The sequence below is a fragment of the Ursus arctos genome, unplaced genomic scaffold (assembly GCF_023065955.2).
Source record: "Ursus arctos isolate Adak ecotype North America unplaced genomic scaffold, UrsArc2.0 scaffold_37, whole genome shotgun sequence".
NCBI lineage: Eukaryota > Metazoa > Chordata > Mammalia > Carnivora > Ursidae > Ursus > Ursus arctos.
This window is the reverse complement of record NW_026623053.1, coordinates 17,894,854-17,916,299: the sequence shown is the minus strand read 5'-3', so window position 1 is coordinate 17,916,299 and position 21,446 is coordinate 17,894,854. Positions and strand designations below refer to the sequence as shown.

The 21,446-nt window shown below is 33.6% G+C and overlaps 1 protein-coding gene across 13 annotated transcripts in view; it reads right to left on the bottom strand.

The window, feature by feature from the left end:
- Positions 1-21,446, bottom strand: part of MIPOL1 (mirror-image polydactyly 1) — a 357,607-nt gene that overhangs the window by 52,285 nt on the left and 283,876 nt on the right. For 10 of the 13 annotated variants that reach the window (XR_008957207.1, XR_008957208.1, XR_008957206.1 and 7 more), the window contains one exon: positions 17,533-17,763. The exons of 2 other annotated variants lie outside the window; for them this stretch is intronic. Coding sequence is in view for 6 of the 11 variants with exons in the window: in XM_057306421.1 (XP_057162404.1) it covers positions 17,533-17,763 (231 nt within the window). In the remaining 5 variants the exon portion in view is untranslated. Of the gene's footprint in view, positions 1-17,528; positions 17,764-21,446 lie in introns of those variants that run through there. One more of the 13 variants, XM_057306422.1, reaches the window with a different exon arrangement.

The window sequence follows — 21,446 nt, the reverse complement described above, 5'->3', positions numbered from 1 at the left end:
TGGTTTTTTTAGAGGTTTTGACCCTACCATGACCTTTGGTTTCTTTAGACAGGCTCCTGTAGATTTTCAAAGGATTGTGATGGTATCCTAAGGTCAGACTGTGGTTGTGCATTTTCCCACAACTGTCACTGTTCATAAAGCAATATGATTAACTGAATGTCTTATAGACCACCAATTTCCAGCTACATAAGGCCCAATAAAAGTAAATTAACTTTTAAAAAACTCTGTGGAAGGCAACTTCTGACATGGCTCCCAATGATTCCTACCTCCTGGTAGTCACACCACTGTATAATCACCACCCCATTGTTGTGGGCTGGACCTACTGACTTGCTTCTAATGAACAGAATATGGCGAGAGTGATGGGAAATTACTTCCGGACTTCCATTCAGCTAACTTACTCTCTCTCTTGCTCCCTTGCTTGTTCATTTGAATAAAGCCACCTGCTACATTGTCAGATGCTATATGGAGAGGTCCATATAGCAAGAAACAAAAGGCCTTGAAGTCTTGAGTGTGAGAGGAACTGAAGCCTTAGCCTAACAGCTTTTGAGAACTTAGTCCTGACAACAGCCATGTGAATCATCTAGAAAGTAGATCTTTACCAGTCAGACCTTGAGATGATGCAGCCTTATAACAGAGTCAGAGTCAGAGGACCCAGTTAAGCTGCACTGAGATTCCTGACCCACAGAAACTGTGAAATAGTAATTGTTTTAATCCACTAAGTTTTGGGGTAATTTGTTACACAGCAATAGATAACTAAACTAATATAAACCTCAAAAGCAAAACATTTTTTGTTCTGAAACAATACAACATAAAATTATGGTTTCAAATTATATACTTGTCTGGTTAATATGTATCCATTATATCTTTTAATATGATACAAGTTCATTATTAGCAGGAAATACAAATAGGAAAGATTTCTGGCACAAAATACTGACACATGTATGTGAATGACAGTTTTAAGACCTAAACTGATTCTTGGCAAGATGGTTCAATGAAAAATTTTAGATAAAAATGATGTATTACTATTGGGAGGAAAAATATACTAATTAGTGTTCTTGGATCATGCCTGGTATTGTAGACATCAAACACACCACAGGATGTTATCTGGCCTCATATAGCCTCATGGTACGATTACCATACAAGAGAACTGCAGGTTATCCTCTTTCCATTAGAATTTTTTATAATAAATATAACTAATTTAAATCCCAAGTATTTTCTTAAAGGGACTTACTAACAATTTGAAGGACTATCTGTTATAAATATAAGTCTGTCTTTGAGAAAGTAAGATATCAATAAGGATATCTACTTGATGTCTCACACACGACTCAAACTTGTTAAAAATGTATTTCCATTTCAACTCTGTTCTTCCTCTAGTCTTCCCATCCTTAATAAAGAGTATTTCCAACTATCAGGTTGCTCAAGACAAAAATTTGGGCGTTCTCCTTGATACCCTGCATCCCATTAAGAAAGGCTACTGTTTAGATGCCACATAGTTCTCAAGCCCCCCTTCTTCTCTCTGTCTCCAAGGACACTTCCCTGGTTCAAGTCACTACAATCTGTCCCCAGTGCCAATCCTTCCTGATGAGTCTCTCTACTTCCACTCTTGTCCTGTTGCAATTTATCCTTCACACAGCAGTCTTTAAATCTTTTAGAAATGCAAATGAGAACATGTCCCCTGATTAAAATCTATCAATGACTTCCATTGCTTGTAAGATACAGTTTAAAGATGGAAACTAACGGAGAAAAACCTTAACAAGGGTCCCAAGGTTCTTCAAGCTCTAACTTTGCATAGAGCTCCATCCTCCTTTTATATTCCAAGCTGCCCTCTGGCTACAAAGATCTTCCTTCAGTGTATGGAATGTGCCAAGTTCTTTGCTTTGGCTTCCACATGCAAGCTTTTCCCCTGGCCAATCCCCACTTATACATCTGGTTCCAGCTTCTTCCCCTAGTAGTGTCACTGCATGATACACGGTAGCTGTTTAAAAAATATTTGTTGAATAAAGACATGAATAAAATTGTTCAAGATCATGCTATTGTAATTATAACTGGGAAAATATTTAGATGATGGCTTTTCATTCATTAGGAATGTTCTCTTTTACCTTTTTTATTTAGAATGAAATACATCAGCTTTGAGATCAGAAAAAAAATCTACTTATATTTGGCATGGCTATTATAACTCATCTGTTTACCTCCTCCTCAACAAATCCAACTATAATGGCTTATATTTAGGTTTTCACTTTATAATAAATAATTAGGACATCTACATCAATCAAACCAATAATAAATACAATCCATCAGTCAAAAGGGCTATGTCTGAAAGTGATAAAATCTTTCAAGAAAACAGTATCAAAGCTATGTTTTATCATGGAAGTACAATCTTAGACTTGATCAAATTTCACTGAGTAATGAAACATTACATTAAGCAGGAATTATTTAAAAATGAGCAAGATGACATGATTGCTAAAGTAAATTCTTCAATGCTTTCATCTTATTCTCTTTTAAACACATCTACCTAATCGATGTAGAGTTTATAGTGTTTAAATTATTACTTAAATGTTATTTAGAAGTTTTTATGCATTTTTTGCTATCTATCATAATAGGATACGGAAAATGTATGAAACCAATATAAAATTCAATTACTAAGGATAAAAATTTTATTAACAGGTTTCAGTTTCATTCCCTAAATAAGAAATATGATTCATATTTATTAATTTGTTCAAAGATACCACTAACATGTAGCTCTTCAGAATAATTAAAGTGTATTCCTAGGATATAAACATTTTTATTGTTTTACTATTCACTGGATTTATTATTAAAAAAATTATGAGCAACACTATGACCAATTTATACCACACAATAAATGCTGTATTCTATGAAAGACAAATGTTTTCAGAGTCAATATAATCACAGCATACTTTCTTGGACTCATGTGTTCATTTACAGTTTGCTTATAATTGCTTCATGGAGATAGGAGTTTGTACATTACAAAAAGGCTTTATTGATTTATTAGTTATAGAACATACTAAGCATACTCAGAAACTGGAAAAGTTAGCTCTGGGGCTAGTATCATATAACAGCAAGTTGTAGAATACTTCAGAGCAAAATCAGAGTGTTGGCATAGGAAAGATAAACGGTATAAGCTGAACTAGCAAAGGCGAATATTTAGTAAGTCCAGTAACACAAGCAAATCAGGTCTTAGAAGTTGTATACTTTGCTCATGATGAGAAAACATTTACTTCATTTAAAAAAGCATACAGTTAATTATTCTATAATGAACTATTAAATTTCCCTCTTTGAAAAATGTTCTCCTATTTGAAGGTATGTAAAGAAACTATTAACATTTATTTAGTATGCTCCAACACACACTTTTTCCAGAAAGCAATTCTTTTCTTTCAAGAATTTACAGCCTAATTTAACTAATTCACGTAATTTATTTGACTTTATATGTGTTGGGGGGGGGTTGGTTAACAATGAAAGTATTTTAAAATATATATTTTTTGAGAAAATAAATGTTTTTTAAGCAATATAAAGTATGTTAAAATTGACAAGAGTAAAAAAGGTGTGCACAACTATATAATGAAATTCTCTAAAGCATCATTTTTTCCTTTTGTAATTTAAAAATTCACAGGAGATCATGTAGTCAAAGGTGGCAATGTCTGTTCTGAGTTCCATTTTTGAACTCAAAATATACAATTATTATTAAACATTTTTGCCTTTTATGTTATTTTGCCTTTTAAAGTAGATTACTTTGGTAACTTGTGAGTGCATATGAATGAGCAAGGTGGAGGTTAAGCAAAGATCAGCATAGCATGTTCACTACTTAATCCCTCAGCTGAGCATAGCTGGTCAACATGTTTTTGACTCTTTTTTTTTCTCAGTTGTAAATTGTTTAATTTCCACCCTTAATGGAGCACTGAAAACTTATAGGAAGGAGAAAGTACACTAATGCTGAAACACAAATTAATGTGCGGCATTAATCTGTAAATTTGCCTCAAGATTCTCTTTACCAGCTCTCTAAATTGTGTTCCTTTGATCAAACTACTCATATCACCTTATTTAGTAGGTGTTACTTAAAAAAAACAAAGTTAAGGACAAAAAAATACTGGAATAATAATTAAACTTAATTAGTCTCTACTTATATGGAAGTAAAGACCAAAATATCTGTAATGTGCTATTTGAGGAAATATTCCAGCAAATAGATGCTGAGAAACCTCTGTTATTTCCTTTTAAAGGTAGAATGTTAAGAATTCCAACTATCATCTCACAAGCAGTTATTTAATATTACTAAATTTTAAACTTTTTAATATGTATTTTGTCCCTAAACCAAACAATACACCATAATAAAACTTAATAAATTATGCTCTTTCTCATATGGTTGAAATAAGTCAAATACCACGTGGTGTTACATACTATAAATATTAAAGATTGCACTTAAATAAAATTATAAATCAATGCAAATTAACTTCTTTTTCTTATATCAACCGAAAGGGATGCTCACAATTCTACTTAGAGAATATGTATTACTACCAAAGGGATTCAAGAGTCAAGAAAGGCTGGGAAACTCTACTGTGAAAACACTGCTGAGTTTTTTCATCATTTTAAACCCAGAAAAGTTTCAATTAATGATGGAGGAAGCGAGTCACTGATATTCATACTGCCAAGTGAAACGCAGCAAGCTAGAATAACTGGTTAGTTTTATTAAGGTATCTTATTAAGATGGCTTATTAAGCTACTCACTATTGTTTTCATAGGGCTTTAGGCTGATACTAAACTTTAAAATGTAGGATTCTCTTCTTCCTAACTTTCATAAAAGTCATATATAATTAGCACTGAATGAAATTTTCTAATGTCAACATTTCAAATTTTGATTAACAGGGAATACAAATCAACCTTATTCAAGTTTAATTCAAAAGACTGGCAACATCCTTTGGGAGACTAGTGGAGATAATATTCAATGCACCTTCAAACTTCAGACTAAGCCAAGGGCCTAAAAAGTAAAAGTAATATTCAACTTATTAAGCTAACATCGTCACAGTAATTTTCTCTACCTGATTTATGTTTGATTCATAAAAACCACACATTCTCAAATTGAAATCAACATTTCGGTTCTAGAATGCAATCAGGACCACCCTACTATTGACAGATATGACGAATGATCTATACAGATGATCGAAATAAAGACAAAGCAACAGTTGACAGAAGTGGTGCGGGTAATGACCCTGACATAAGAAACTGAAATTCGGACAATGGTAGACACTCTGGATAGTATACAATGAAAAACCTGGTGAAATTCCATAGGGTGGAAGAACCACAGTTGTTCAGCTCTATTATAGTACTATCATTTCTCAATATGAAACACCAGTCAGTAGAAATCATACAAGCTAGGTTAACTTACTAAGTTTTCATTATTATTTTTTGAATAAGGGTAAACCAGGAGTATTTTCTTTTTTCTCCAGCAGTGTCTTTTTCACCTTTTACAGAGTATTCAGGGCTAGAACTAGGGTGAGATGAATGAAGCACTCAATTCAGGTGAAAATTTTAAGGGGATACAAAAAACATCAGTAATCAATATAAATAATATTTCAATCAATATTTTAAAAAAATCAAAGTTAACACAAAAATTTCTTGATAAACAAAATATCAAAATTTAAAAAGAGAAAGGATTAGTATCTACTTTAATACTGATAAAATTCCTAAGGCAAATTCGTGCCAAATTTGGTCAGTGGGAACATTTCCAAGCTGGCTTCTGTATCCTTTCGACATAACCTTGTTAGTCTTTGAGTACTTGCTTTCTCGTACGAAAAAATACTCTGGACTCACTGTACTTTCCCTTCTCCAGACCTAGGTGCTCTTTCCCATCTACCTCCAAAGGCTAATAATTCATTAGCTGTGGGTTTATCTTTCTTATTCTTTTTATGCTTATTTTTCACATAAAAGATAGGATATTATAAGTACTTGATTTTTTTTTTCAGTTAGGAATATGTCCTGAAATCACTCAATATCAGTTTACAGACCGTCCTTCCTTTCTCTCTCTCTTTTTCACAGTTGCATTGTATTCCACTATGTGAATATGTCATAGTTTACTCAACTACTCTCCTATTTGGATTGCTTCTCTCTTTTTTTTTTTTTTAAAGATTTTATTTATTTTTTTGACAGAGAGAGAGACAGCCAGCAAGAGAGGGAACACAAGCGGGGGGAGTGGGAGAGGAAGAAGCAGGCTCCCAGTGGAGCAGGGAGCCTGATGCCGGGCTCGATCCCAGGAATCTGGGATCATGCTCTAGGCCGAAGGCAGATGCTTAATGACTGAGCCACCCAGGCGCCCCTGGACTGCTTCTCTTTGCTATTAAAAACAATCCTGGGGGTGCCTGGGTGGCTCAGTCAGGTAAGCATATGCCTTTGGCTCAGGTTATGATCCTAGAGTCCTGGGATCGAGTCCTGTGTTGGGCTCCCTGTTCAGCGGGGAGCCTGCTTCTCCCTCTCCTCCCAGCTTGTCTTGGTCATGCTCTGTCGCTATCTTTGTCTCTCTCTCTCTCAAATAAATAAATAAATAAAATCTTTTTTAAAAAATAAATAAAAACAATCCTGTAGGGGCACTTGGATGGTGCAGTTGGTTGAGCCTCAACTCCTGGTTTCAGCTCAGGTCATTATCTCAGGGTCCTGGGATCGAGTCCTGCATCTGGCTCCTCACTCAACATTGAGTCTGCTTGAGATTTTTTCTCCCTCTCTCTCTGTCCCACCTGCTCATAGTGTCTCTCTCTCTCTCAAGTAAATAAATAAATCTTTAAAAAAACAAACAAAAACCAATCCTGTAATTCCTATGTTGCTTCATATTCATGGAGGTATATATTCAGGATGGATTCCTAGAAGCAATTTTCCTTAGTCAAAGTATAAGTGCATATGGAATTTTGTTAGATATTATCAAATTTTCCTCCACAGGGGTTTTACCATTTTGCATTCTTACCAAAAATGTATGAGAATGCATAGAATCCTTTTTACTTCCAGTTTCCAAGATCTTTGTGAAGAATCTCTTTTTCCAAAGTTACATGGTTTTTACTTTATGTCTCTGAGGCTAAAATTCACTATTTTTCTCACTTACTATTTCTAGTTCCCAAAAGGTGATTACAATTTTTTATTTAAAACGTATATTATAAGTAGAAGATACTCTTTAGTCAATGGCTTACATTTATAGAGCACATTATACTTTTCAAAATACTTTTATGCACATGCATCTTATTTGATCCTCACAGCCATGTTTTGAAGTATAGGGGAAGTATATCAGTTCTACCTTCCAGATGAGGACACTGAGAAGCAACACAATTTAATGACTTCTACATACTTAGTTAATGACAATCAAGGGTCCTGTTAGTTCACTGATATCTCTACTAGATACTGAGTTGCCTCCCCTTTAACTTTCAATTCTAGTGCTTTAATTTATTATGTATTAATGTCACTTATAAGATAAGAATATTAGGCATACAGACTTACAAATTATATTTACTTCACAAAGTAGCAGAAATATGAAAGCTATTAATGAGTTATTTAAGTTTATATGATAAGCTTATTTTGGATAATAAAGCTTAATTTTGGGGGGTTTAGCTCAAGAATTTTACAAACTATAAAGAGCTAATCACAACTAATAATGTAATTTATTCTGGAAAAATATACCATATTTTAATTCAAAGTAAGATTCAGTTATGTAAGCAGTAACAAGTTAGAACACAGTGAATTACCTTTTCATATATAAGCAATTATTAGGAATTTATAAAATTGTAGAAAATCAAATACAAAGTAGCAAAAATATAATTTCAAGACTGCATTGAAGTTCAAAGGCTTCCTTTGTACTACACAATGTCTCTTAGCATTCTCTGAAAAGATAGGGAAAAAAGTTCTATTTCAAGTATAAAATATTTTGGCCTAATTTTTAATTAGATTGATTCATACTTGAAAATGGTAATATATATTTATCCTATCAAGTGAGCTTCAAGGAACTACTAAAGATGACCTTAACAGACATTATAAACTGAGAATCCTCAAACAGAGACAATGAAATCAGTAAGTGTAAATATAAATCCTGATTTTGGTTTCTTTTTCTTAATGTAAACTCTTTTCCAGAAAACACAATCTGTATGTTAAAGATGTCATTTATTTTGGAAGTTGAAAAATAACAAAAAGACTTTAGACCCACATATAAAAGGTACTCTTTTTATCCTTTTCTGAGACATTGACCTGTATACTCATTTAAAAATGAACACCACATCTTTACGTTATTAAATCTTTGTTTTGATCTATTAGTATTCACCAAAGTGCCATTTTATAAAACCTCGTGCTGAATAGACGAGGCTGGAGGTGACCATCTGCAGCTTTAGAGTCTGCGTTTGAATTGATGAAAAGAGCTTTGTGTTTTCATTGCCAAGTTTGATTCTTCCAGTCATTAGGCATTCCCCTCAGATCGCATCAATGAAGCCGTGCTCTCTTACACCCATGTGTTAAATTCTCTTCTCCTCATGGTTTCCTTTGCCAGCTCTACTCAAGAATGACTATTGGGTCTTAGCCACATTCTTCTCACAGCTGTGTTAAAAAAGAGCATCAGAAAGTCTTCCTAAAACCCATATGTGTATCTGGTCAGTTCTCTGTCTTAGGGTCACCTCACATTGTGGTGTGATTATACAGAGATTCATTCTTGTTCTTGAACTGTGCTACTCCCACCACTCGGAAAGATTAGGCCCTCCAGTCAGTAGTAGAGAACTTCTTGCAAGACTGATGTGAAATATACATAGCTCAGAAGGCAAATTAATTTAAGGAAGCAGATGTTTCAAGATTTTAAATGTTTTACCATTGTGTAGCTTGTCAAACGGCAAACGGTAACATAAAGAGAAATAATACACGCTTTCATATGCTTTTAGGATACTGCTATATGCAGCAAAAGAAAAAGTCAAAGATGATGATGTCCCAAGGACTATTAGTCTGAATGGTATAAATGCCAAAACAATTAAAAAATTGAAGTGATTAAGTTTAGTGAGTTCTAAAATACTGTTCACTATGTAATTTCTGGAGCCTCATTTTTCATTTTTAGTCAGTCTTTATATAGAAACACCTGACAAGGTAATCGACAATAGTGGAACTCTTTTTTTCTTTATACTTAGGTTAAGAACTACAGAAAAAAAAAATTTGTTGAGTTGCCCAAGAATATATGACAATATGAAGAAGAAAGAAGACCACTTCAGCTGCTACTACATACTATATTGTTATAGAATGATTTTTTTCTTTTTAACTATAAATGATCAAGAATGAAGTTTATGTATGGGCAATGTTTATGATTTTACTGCCGGCCAAAGCTACACTGAAATAAGCAAGAGAGTCTTTCTTTCTTTCTTTCTTTCTTTCTTTCTTTCTTTCTTTCTTTCTTTCTTTCTTTCTCTTCCTCTTTCTCTCTTCCTTTCCTTTCCTTTCCTTTCCTTTCCTTTCCTTTCCTTTCCTTTCCTTTCCTTTCCTTTCCCTCTCTCTCTTTAAAAATAGGCTTCACGCCCAGTGTGGAGCCCAACGTGGTGCCTGAATTCATGACCCTGAGAACACGACCTGAACTGACATCAAGAGTCGGACTCTTAACTGACCGAGCCACCCAGGCACCCCAAAAGATTCTTTTATTCTGTATTTTTTGAGGGCAAAATATGCACATGGGCAAATCCCTGGCTTAGTGGGGAGAAATAATCAAGCCTGGAATGTTAGGATCTAAGTAAAATTGGTATCTCTACTTATTCTTGGGTTCAATTTAGGTTTTTTCTAATTACATTTTGGGAATAAAAGCTATACCTAGTAAGGAAGTATATATCAGATTTTAGATGTGTCTACTGAGGATTTATTAAAAGAAAACCAGACCGTGATTTATATAATAATGTAGACCTTTCTATACTAATAGATAGACACATCATATTAAATTTTCTATGTGTTTAAGAATAGGGAAAGCAAAGGACGAAGCTCTGAGTGAGCTGTGGAGCATAATGAGGCTGAGCAACATCCAAGCAGGACTAATGAAAATTTGTTAAAATCAAATTTTTACAATAGCTTCCCTTTCCTCTTTATTACTACAAAGGAATTCTAAAGTACACTGGTGGTTAGTGCTATTATATAAGAAAGTTAAAATCACTTTATATATCTTGTTTTCATCATTTCTAAAACTATCCTCAGGTAAGATGGATGAATGAGTTCTCCTGTCTTCACAGAAGTACCTGGGAGCTCTGTAGCCTGTCAAGGGTTAAACAGTAGGAAGGCTTTAACTGGAGCTAGAACAAAACCAAGGAAAAGGATGCTTGTCCGGTCATATGGCCACTCTAAGGAACTTATATTTAATATAAATAAGTGAAAATCACATTTGAATGTCTCTGGAGCATAAGAACTCCTGGTTTTTTGTTTTTAATGTTAACCTATCAAGTTCTGGTTAAAAATTATATGATCATTGTTAAGTGGATCCTATAATCCCCTAAAATAACAGGGACATTATCTCTTTTAATTACTGTAATATTGGGATTAATGAAAAACAACAAAAATTCCTGCATTTTATTTGGTCTTAAACTGAAACAGCATGGATATCTCCCATATTTTACTCTTTTGTTCTTTTTCTTTCATTCTTTTCCATTGTACTCATTTGAAACATGTTTTATCTATCTTAGTAGGCAGAAATGTATATTAGCCCAACTCTAGATCACCTATTTGAAGATAGGTTCTGAAGTGAAGAAGCAGATCAAATGTAAGCAGCTGTGTTGTAATTCAACTTTTTGGTCCCTACTTTCATGCTTTTTATGATTCATTCCATAACATTAACTGTATCAGACAAAGTGCAGATTCTTAGGTTTAGAGAATTTTTTTTCTTCTTTAGCTTGCATCCTTTACTTTCCACTTCATTAGAATTTCTCAAGTTTCGGGTTAGGCTTCAATTTCAATAATCCTACATTAATCCTTCCCTAGTAGAGAGGAATGCCATCGAAAATTAACACTATGTTTCTTTTTTGTGTCAAAGTGAGACATTCCTTAAAGATAAAGGTGCAAACCCAACACTTTAGTTTTTGTAAAGAAATGAATACATATCTATCAAATGTGACAGGTATTGGTGTGTGTGTGTATAAAATAAAAGTAGCTCTAAAGAAATCTACTTTATGTACTCAATGGATGAGAAAGGTGATCCACTAAACAAATATATAATGGAATTAAATTTTTTATAAAATACATACTTATTTCCTAGTGTGTAAGACGACTTGTATTTCATAAGTTAAATATGTATTTAATTTAAAAATATGTGTTATGATTTACAAATCTAGAATATTAAATTCTTAAAAAGCATATCATGTGCTCAAGAACAAAAATTAAGCATGTTAGATGTTGTACACCTTACAACGATTGCTTAGGAGTCATCTGAATCCATCTTCCACATATAAATGACAATATCTGATTGGATCTAGATTTGGAAGGTGCCTTCTAGAGCTGATTGGGAAGTTTATTTGTACATAAACTACCACAATAAATTATTTGACTCATTATGTGCTGAGGTATGTATCATATTTCACAGAGCTTTTAAATCTCAAACACAAAATAAATTTTGAAGAGCAATTTCCACAAGTTTTAAATCCTCCCATTTATTAATAATACTAATAAATCAAGATCAATTTTCAACTTTATATTAAACAATGATTTAAACCTTATACTGAGGTGAGAATTTATGAAACTTATCCTTTGATTTAATCAACATTTATAAAGTGTTCAGACATGTGTACTATTTTGCTTTGCTACTTATAGTCTAACCAAGAATTTACTAAAAAAAAAAAAAATCACAGGTAAAATTGGCAAGAAGCAGAATAATTTTAGTGAAACAACAATATAATTATAACACCTTTTGTACTAAACTATGTAAGGATATTTTACGACAATTTGTCTTCATTATGGTTAAAATCAGATTCTGGAGCCAGCAACAAAACTAAAAAGTTTAGTGATGTCTTTTGATGAAAAGAAGGCAGGTTTTTTTTTTTTTTTTAAACCAAGAAACTGTGGAAATGCTCTGTTCCCCTTCCCAGTACTGAGTCATCTACCCTGTTTTATAATTCAACCTGCAAACAGATTAAGCAGCTGAGTTGTGGAAAGTATGTTTGCTCTACGCTAAGAACCCTTGTGTGACACTATGGCGACTCCCCTGACACCTCGAAGGGAACTACAGACAGTCCTTACTCATCAGCAGGGAAACCAGGCTGAGAATTCACAATTTCTTTGTGACCTCAACTTCTTCACAGAAATCAGTATTTGACCAAGAGGCAGGAAAGACTTTTTGTTAGCTTACATGTCCTTCTTCTTCTTCTTTTTTCCCTGTCAATACCACTCAAAAGCTCAGGATGCCCTATATTTCAAAAGGAAATGTTCTATGCTGATCTTTGATATTTTAATTATGTAATTAGAAATGAGAACACATGTAAATTTTAAGTAACCGATTTTTTTTAAAGTATGAAAAGAAAGAAAATTTTAGATAGTGATACATTCTTTCTTGAAAACATGTTTAAAAGTTTAGAATTTTTGTCCTATATCTTTTTGTCTGATCTACTTATTATATAGTTACAGTTTATGAGGGATTTGAATCAAAGTAGTGTAAATCTGGCCCACAGTAAAGATGATTATGTGACAAAAGTTACTTTACTGTAAAATCTAGAAGCTTCTGAGATCTTCTAACCTTATAAGCCTGGTTGTAAATATTTTAAGTAATTATGTGTAGCTTAGGTATGTTAAGAATAGTCAAATACATTTTTAAAATCCTTCAGAAAACTTTTGTTCTAGGCCACAAGAACCTTATCTATAGACAGAGAGACAGATGGGAAATAAAATACAGCACGAAGAACAAGGAAGTTTAAATCTCTGGTGATGATAAAAATATCACTTAATGGATATGTGTGTCAGTTATCTCTAATAAACAAGAATTATGGATGGTCCTTGGCCGAATCATTAAGAGAAGTTTCTCTTACAAAGTTCCTATGCTCGTAACCTGTTCTTTAGTCCCCTCTACTTCCACGTAGCTCACCAAAACTAAGTGCATCCAGGATCAGCCAAAGAGCAACCTAAAACTGAAATGACAATGTGTTCTTCTTCCACAAACATACACATTTTTAGAAGAGAAGTACCTTAGCCTTGCTTAACCCAAGGGAATGGATTTCCACTGGTGAAATTTTAGGTTTTATGACACCTGGGCCAAGAAGCTGTTTTTGGACAAATAAGGTCTGGCATTCTTTACACTTTCCCCTATCGGTGTTTCTGCCTGTACATATTGGCTAGCTTATAGATGGTAATTCTGCACCACTTTCTTTTTCAGGAATACTCCTACAGGTTCAAAAAATTTAAGAAATTCATTTGACTCTAAAAGGAAATAAAATATAAATTTAAAATTCTATAATTATTAGAAATAGTATATAGTCTCTCCACTATTAACTGAAGATTTCAGATCTTTTAAATGTAATTAAACTTGATGGGAGCTGGTGGATAGAACAAGGGTTAAAAGCCCACTAGAAAGTCAGATACCATAGGAGTGGTGGTGTCAGTGAGGGAGGCAGGCAGGCAGGACTAGCCACAAAGGTCATACTTTTCTATGAAACTCTTCTACTAGCATTGGGTACCGGGTTGGGATAAAATTTTTTTATCTAGGACCTAAAGTAGATCAGAGCACATTTGAAATTTTCCTGTGTATTCTGGACCTGACTTGCTTTTACTTTATTCTGTCATCCCATCAACCTATTAAATTGTTCTAGTTCATTTGTTCCTAAGTGTTTACAGAGTACCTATTTCGCAGCAGGCATCTGTGTGAATATTTGGAGGAAATGTGGATACAAAGATGAAAGGAACACTCTCCATGTCTTGGGAATGCTCAGTAATTTTGCAGGGAGTGAAGTAGACAGGAAACAGGTCAACAAAGCAATTGTAACACCTAGATGATTAAGACCTCTAACAAAGATATGGACTAAGTATTATGAAAAAAATTAAAAAAAATTAAGAAACATCACAGAGGTAATGTTAAGACTGGACTTTAAGGAGTAACAAAAATTTGGCTGGGTACTGGAAGGGAGGGATATGCTTTAAGAAGAAGAAATAGCTTGTGTAGAGATATTGTGTTTGGGGTTGTAGGAGGAAATGATACCAGAAAATGGATGAAGGCCAGAAAGGTGATAGGCTTCATATAGCCTGCTAAGTTGTTTATGCTTTAGCATGTAGGGGATGAAGGGCCCCTGAAAGATTTTAAATAGGGAAGTAATGTAACCTGATTTCAGTTTTAGAAAAATTAACTCTGGTGGCAGCAAGGAAGACACCTTGCTGAGGCCTAGAGGCAAATAAACTAGTTTTATGATTATTTCAATAGTCTAGAGGGAGGATGATGAAGGCCTGAAATAATGCAATTAAAAGTGAGGATGGAATAGAGGGAATCGGGTGATAGGCAGTACAGAAAACAGAGAATGACAGCAAAGTGAAAAGTAAGAAAGAGTGAGGGAATAAGGACAGTGCTGAAACTGCTGAAGACCATTACTGAGACAGGAGATACAGGAAAATGGCGAGGGCTTTATTTTCAGGGGAGGAATTTTTAACATACTATGAAAACACGGAGAAGAGAGTGATATTTAACTTTCTAGGAAGCTGAAGAAGACTTTATAGAGAAGAGATACTTGAACTAGTCTTGCTAGTTTGATGAGTTCACACACAATTTATATTGAACTACTTCACATATAATTTATAACATGCTGATAATAAAGTAACTGGCAGTGAACTAGCTATCTTACATGGTATCCAGTTTATTACTCGTATCAAATCTGCCTGTGAAGGCAGTAATACTGTCTGAATTTTTCAACTGAGAACTTTTGCTTCCAGGGGTTAAGTAATTTGCCCCAAATCTCACAGCTAATAGGTAGGAAAGCAGGGATTGACATACAGGTCTGTCTGACTTGACTACAAAGCCTGCCTCTATCCTCTCTGCTGCACTGATCTCACAGGATGAATAACTTTTTCATGGGGGAAAAGGGTGAAAAGGCTCCAAGCAGAGGAACCCACGTATATAAAGGTATTTAGTCTTGAAAAGGTAGAGCCCTTCTGAAGAATGAGATATTACAGTGTGGAGTGAAATGGCAAGAGAAGGAGGGACAATGCAACATGCATTGTTCTAAAGACATTAAATGTTTATCTCATCTAATTCTTACAACATTACGAGGTGGAAGTATTATTGCCCATATATTATTATCTGCATCAGCACAGTGTTTTAAAACAAAATGTACAAGTTCATGTACCTATGCATTTTGGATCCAGATTCTGGGCTTTTAAACCACTATGCTACATTACTGAAGATATGGGAGCATCTTTACTTATTGTTTACCAGGATCATATGTTAGTTTATAATAAAAATATAATTAGAAATGGAATTTAATAGTTAGGAAATTACTGGTAATCTTAAAAAGAACAATTTCAGTATAAAAGCTAGCCATAGTGTATTGAGTAGCACAGGAGTCAACGGAATTGAAAAATTATATACTGAATATAGATCAGTTATTCAAGAAATTTGGTTGTGAAAGGAAAAGGGGAAATGTGTACCTTTTTAGTTTACATTATAATTACTGCCTAGAATACTGACATATTTACAAAGGACCTTCAAAAATAATTGCTAATAACAGAAATTTCAGATCATATGGAGAAGAGTAATACCACCTATCAAAGTCTTTTAAGTTGGTTTCCTGGAGTATTATCCTCTTAAATGCAATAAAATAGGTTGATGCCCACATTAACTGCAATGAAGGTACACTGCCCAGTTGAGGGCAATTAAAAATACAGTGGATTGAATATGAATAGGAAACCTCCTGTATTTTGTCTGGGTCTTATTGCTGGAAATTAGGATAAAAGATTCAACATTTAAATAGAAATTTAACATTTAAATGATGTAACTGTTTCACTTAAACTCTGTCCATTGATTAGTGTCATTCCACTAAAACCTTCTGATCTGTCCATGGTTAAATGTGAAAAATAGGACAATATAGTAAGTTTCTCAAAAAGTCAAACTTACTCAATTTAAAGCATTATCTGAGATGATGTTATTTTTACTTCAAAATTGAAATACTTCTATATTGATACAAAGTATTTTTTAAATTATTTAAAAAAATAATAATAGTTGATGAGATCTAAAAAATAAAAGGTTGACAACATTTCCAAAGATTTTATAGAAATTTAACTGGTCTCTGGGAAACACTGTTTTAGGGAATTTTAGTCATGTATATAAATTAAAGAACTACATGTAAAGAAAACTTTGAAATTTGTATTTATTTGTAGACTTCAAGCAAATAGAGCTAACAGATCTTGACTGTCAAAAGTTACTGATCTGTAATTTACAATGAAATGGGATCTACCTATGTATCTTAGTATTTTTAGAATATTAATGTACATTGTGAATAATTGGACATAGTTTCTGACTGAACATAAACCTAATCTTTCAACCTACAAACAACAGAATACTTACCATAAATCATAAATTTCAAGGTACCCTGATTATATAAAGATTTTAATATGCATAATTCCTAATCTGTTTTAAAAATCGTTCTTAACTATAGATTTACCTTAACCCTGGGCTACCATTCAAAGCATAATTTCAGGGACATTGGGGAAATGGTTGAGATGATTTACTTTCAAATAAAAAGTGGTAAGAAGTAAGAAACTCTGAAGCTAGCACTACTTCATACTGTGAGACTGAATAAAATTAAGGAAAAAGTATGTCTTAGGAACTGAAGGCAATTAAGTGTGTGAATGACAAAATGCAGTTAACAATACATAAAGATGGGATCAGTTAAAATGACAAGTTCCACTTCATTAAAGCTGCCTTAGCAGCTTCTGCTACAGTGTTCAAGTCCCTTAAATTAACAATTCTTTGTATGATATGTCCTATGTTAACACTTTGCTAGCTGTCGTAAGGACTGATTGATTTTGTAGCTTTTTAAACATTTTAACAAAAATGTGAAGATCATCGAAAATAAACAAATGTAGCTATGCACTGTGAAAAGCTGTCCTGAATACTTCAGAACAACACATGAAAATTAATTCCACTGTAACTATTCTATGTGCCTAGAGGTCTCAGATTACAAATTCACAGATGATCTCAACTCAAGCAGGATTATCACAAAGCTAAATGAGTAAAGTTGATTACTTGACTGCCTCTTCCCTTGCCAGTAACTTTACCTATTACCTATGAAAGGCTTTTAATGGTATGGCCTCCAGGAACTAATGAAGAGCAGTTATTAAATAAAAGTGGTTTGCCCTCAGTGGTAACCATGATTCCCAAGTGAGTGACTTTTTTTGACCCCAACTATGTAGGTATGATAGGCAATCTATAGGCAAAAAATAAAAAAGTTCATTTGGCTCAATCTACTTTTGTCTTAAACCATTAACAACATGCCTAATAAATAATCTATTATTCAGTTGCAAAACCAGCGTTCTTGTTTTGTTTTGTCTCATGCTCTTGAAATCATGCAAGATCATTTGACTTACTTCTGCACTTTGTCATTGGCCGCTCGGGAGGCCTCCATGGCGTGCCGAAGCTCCAACTCCATGTTCGCGCGGTCCGCCAGAGCTTGCTGCAGCTGGGTAGCCAGTTCCTCATGCTGTTGTTGCGTGATGGCAACAATGTTCTCTCTATTTCTCAAAGCTGCTTCATAAGTACTAAGGGTATGGTTAAACTGATCCTTCAGATTTTCTTCTTGGGATAAAGATTTGTGTAAACTGAGAAAAAACATAAAAATAAATAATGGAAACATAGATATGTAGCCTTCCTGACCAATAATCTATTGAACAAAATTCTCCATAAGAGATACCCTTTTCTAAAAATCAATGAAGACATACTTAAATGGGTAAATAAAAATAATTTTCACATCACAATATTATCCTTGATAATTATTCTATTTCTCTGTTTCTAGGCTGAAAGCTACCCAGACAAATGATTATCGATGTTACCAAAGCATAGAAGAAGATGCTGCAAGATGTTAATTTAATTACATCAGTGTAAATATTACATTCAATTTTCTTTAAAAGGAATAGTGGAGAATTGGAAAATAAAGCATCCCTAGGTAAATAAAAGAATATAATAAGCTGACTGCAAAGAAGTGAGAAGTAAGAGAACGGGCATCGGTTTAGTAGATCCAGGGTTTCTTCAGCTGAGCACTTAATGAGAATGAACGGGGGTTGTACGAATACTGATCAGCTCATACACAGATATAAATGAAGTTAAAATCACTAGTCCGACTGCACAGAAATAATATGTATTCAGATATATTTTCTTTTTGTTAATGAATCTCATGCCAAATATATCCACTCATTAAGTCATACAGAGAAATAGCATATAAATTAAGACTAAATGAATGCAGAAGAAAATGCAGACAAATAGAACCCTAAAATGCTAAAGGTCAAATCTTTGATATGTCATTACACCTACCACCTGAGGTTATTTTGAAATGGCACCAAGCACCTCACTCAATTAAATAAAGACATTTTGAAAATATAAATATTTAATAAGGGAAATTTAAAATCCACACAGGAGATGTTCTTTTTTTATTAAATAAAATCATTTCAGTATATGCATACAAAAGAAATGTCGATGGGAGACTTGAAGTAAAACAACCTAACTATATAATACAGATTGATGATGTGAAAGAAAGTAATATAATTCTGAAAGCTTCAAAAAGCTAGTCAGGGAACTTTAGCACTAGCCGAATATCTATCTAGTCTGATACTTTATTTAAAACTGTCCAAACCAAACTAATTATACATTTCTTCTTTTTGCTTAAGTAACCTATAGATCTCTCCAGTATGCTCACTTTGTAGAAGGTGTCACACAGAAATAAGAAGCACACGAAACAGGGACAGTCAGCACACCAAAAGAAATCATTTCAAGATTCAAATTAGTTCTTAAGAAGAAAGACTGCTACTAAACTGTGGTCAATTGATTACTACATAAAAATAAGAATGGTGTTTAGTAGAGTGCAAAGAAGTATCTTTCTTTATGGTTTTGACCTTGTTATTTATCAAGCATTTACTTCATTTTTTCTAAGTTCTTCCTACCAATCCACATGCCTAAAGGCTCCCATCTCTTGCCCATTTTCCTATTCTTTCTATGTTCTTTCACACTTTCTGATCCCTCTTATTCCATGTTTGTTTTCTTCAATCCACCCTCTTTGGCTACTTGAAAAATCCAAGAAAGAAACAAAAAACAAAACAAAAAACCCTTAAAAAGACAAGTTTCTTTATGTTCTTTACACTTAAAAGATTATTACTTACATTTTAATTGTTATACTTTAAATTACACAGAGTGCACAAATCCAAAGTATTCAGCTTGACAAAATGTAAAGAACAAAGTATGTAATAAACCCAGAAGATTCCCCTCTGTTCCCTTCCAGTTAATTCCCCTTTCCCAAAGCAATCACTTATTCAACCTCTATTAAGATTAGTTTTTTATTGCTATGAAGTATTCTGTTATATAAATATACCACAATTTATTTAATCATTTCACTATTGTTGCTATTAGTATTCTTACATGTTATCTTTTGATGGACCTCAGTACTTATCCCCCCCCACTTTATTGAGATATAACTGACATAAGTACTTCTTTCTGTAGTAAGAATTGCTCTATAGGGTGTATGTATGTTCAGATTAAGTAGATGCTGCATAGTTTCCCAAAGTGGTCCTACCAATTTACACTCCCACCAGCAATATATGGGAGTTGCAATCGCTCTACTTTCTCCCTTAGAGTACTCTCCCTACTGGTAAACTATAGCCATTCTAACAGGGGTGCAGTACAATTTCATTCTCTTAATATTGTCTTTTGATGAATTTAAGTTCTTAATTTGAATGAAGTCCAATTAATCATTTTTTATTTAATGGCAGTGCTTTTTGTGTCCTATTTAAAAAAAATCTTAGCCTAACCGTTCCTTTGTATTTACCCTTATGTATATGGTCTCATTTAAAGTTCACAGTGGGCAGCTTCGTTTGGGGATTCTGCATTTATCTACGATGTCCATAACACTACTCAGTATCCTCTAGCCAATTAAATATTAAGAATCAATGATTCCGTTTTAAAAATCTCATCTTTTATTAAAACCATGGTATCCCAATTTAATTCTCTAATCATTCATCACTTCCTAGTCTTCTAGCCTTTAATTTTTTTTTCAAATTTATATCTCATTTTTCTCTCAGTGGGATCTGTGACTGGGATCCTTAACTCTCAAGCTCAAAAAGCTACTCATCATTCAAAATGCCTTGGAAACCTTTAAATTCACATCAAGACTTTCTCAAACAGAAGCAGTAGCTGGAATGAGCTTTTAAAACAATAAATTAGATAATGTCACTTAAAATCTGCAGTGGCATCTCATTGCACTCAGAATAAATCTCTAAAAATAATAACATCAATTTGCCTATTTTAACTCACTAAACCTCACAACGACCTATGAGAGAAGGCCTATCAATATTAGCTTTTTTACAGAGGAAGAAATTGAAGCAAACAGAGGGCAATAATTTAATTAATCTCACACATGTAACAGACCCAGAATCTCAACCCATAGTCTTTCTCCCTGAGCTGAAATGTGAAACACTCCTCCCAGCTGGCCATGAGCCGTGGAGCCCTGTATCACCTCTTCTCTCTTCCTCCTCATCTTCTAGCCAGACATTCCATTTCTCAAGTACGTCAAGCTTTTTCCTGCTTGAGGCATTTGTTTGTAACGTCTTTCTCTCCTCTCCCTGATAAACTTCTACTTATTCATTCAGTCTCAGCATGGATACTGCTTTCTCAGATAAACCTTTTACCACACTTCAATCTAAATTTTGGTGTTCCTTCTTTGTTATTCTGTCTCAATGACCTTACTCTTTTTCTTCTTAGAACTTATAATAATTTGTAGTTTTTTTCAGTTTCATCTTGTGATCTACTTCCCAACTCCACCATATTAACGCTCTATTTACAAAGGGAATTTTTAAAAATGGGGACACATTCCTTAATAACTTCAATAAATCAAAATATTTCTAAGGACACCTTCTTATCAGAATAAAGATGAAGTAGAGGGGACAGATTCCTGGCATATATAAATCTATACCATTTATAGCATATTTTTGTTTTAATGCTGTTTTTCCCCTCAGAGTGCTCTTCCCTAGGGCCATCTTGTTTAGCTTTCTTCATAGAGTCAAATCACATTTAACCTCTTTTCAAAGTTATTGATTTTCAGAGGCATTTTTAGCATGGCAGCAACATTACAATTTATTGGTCTTAAATGACGTTGTGTTGGAAAATATTTGAAGTTATAGTAAGAATAAATGATAAAACAATAGCAGAAAAGAGCCATTAAATCACTCTCAGAAGTTCCAAAGCCTGTGGCTCACCCAATATTGACAAAGAATGGTAATTATTTTGGTTTATCATGAAA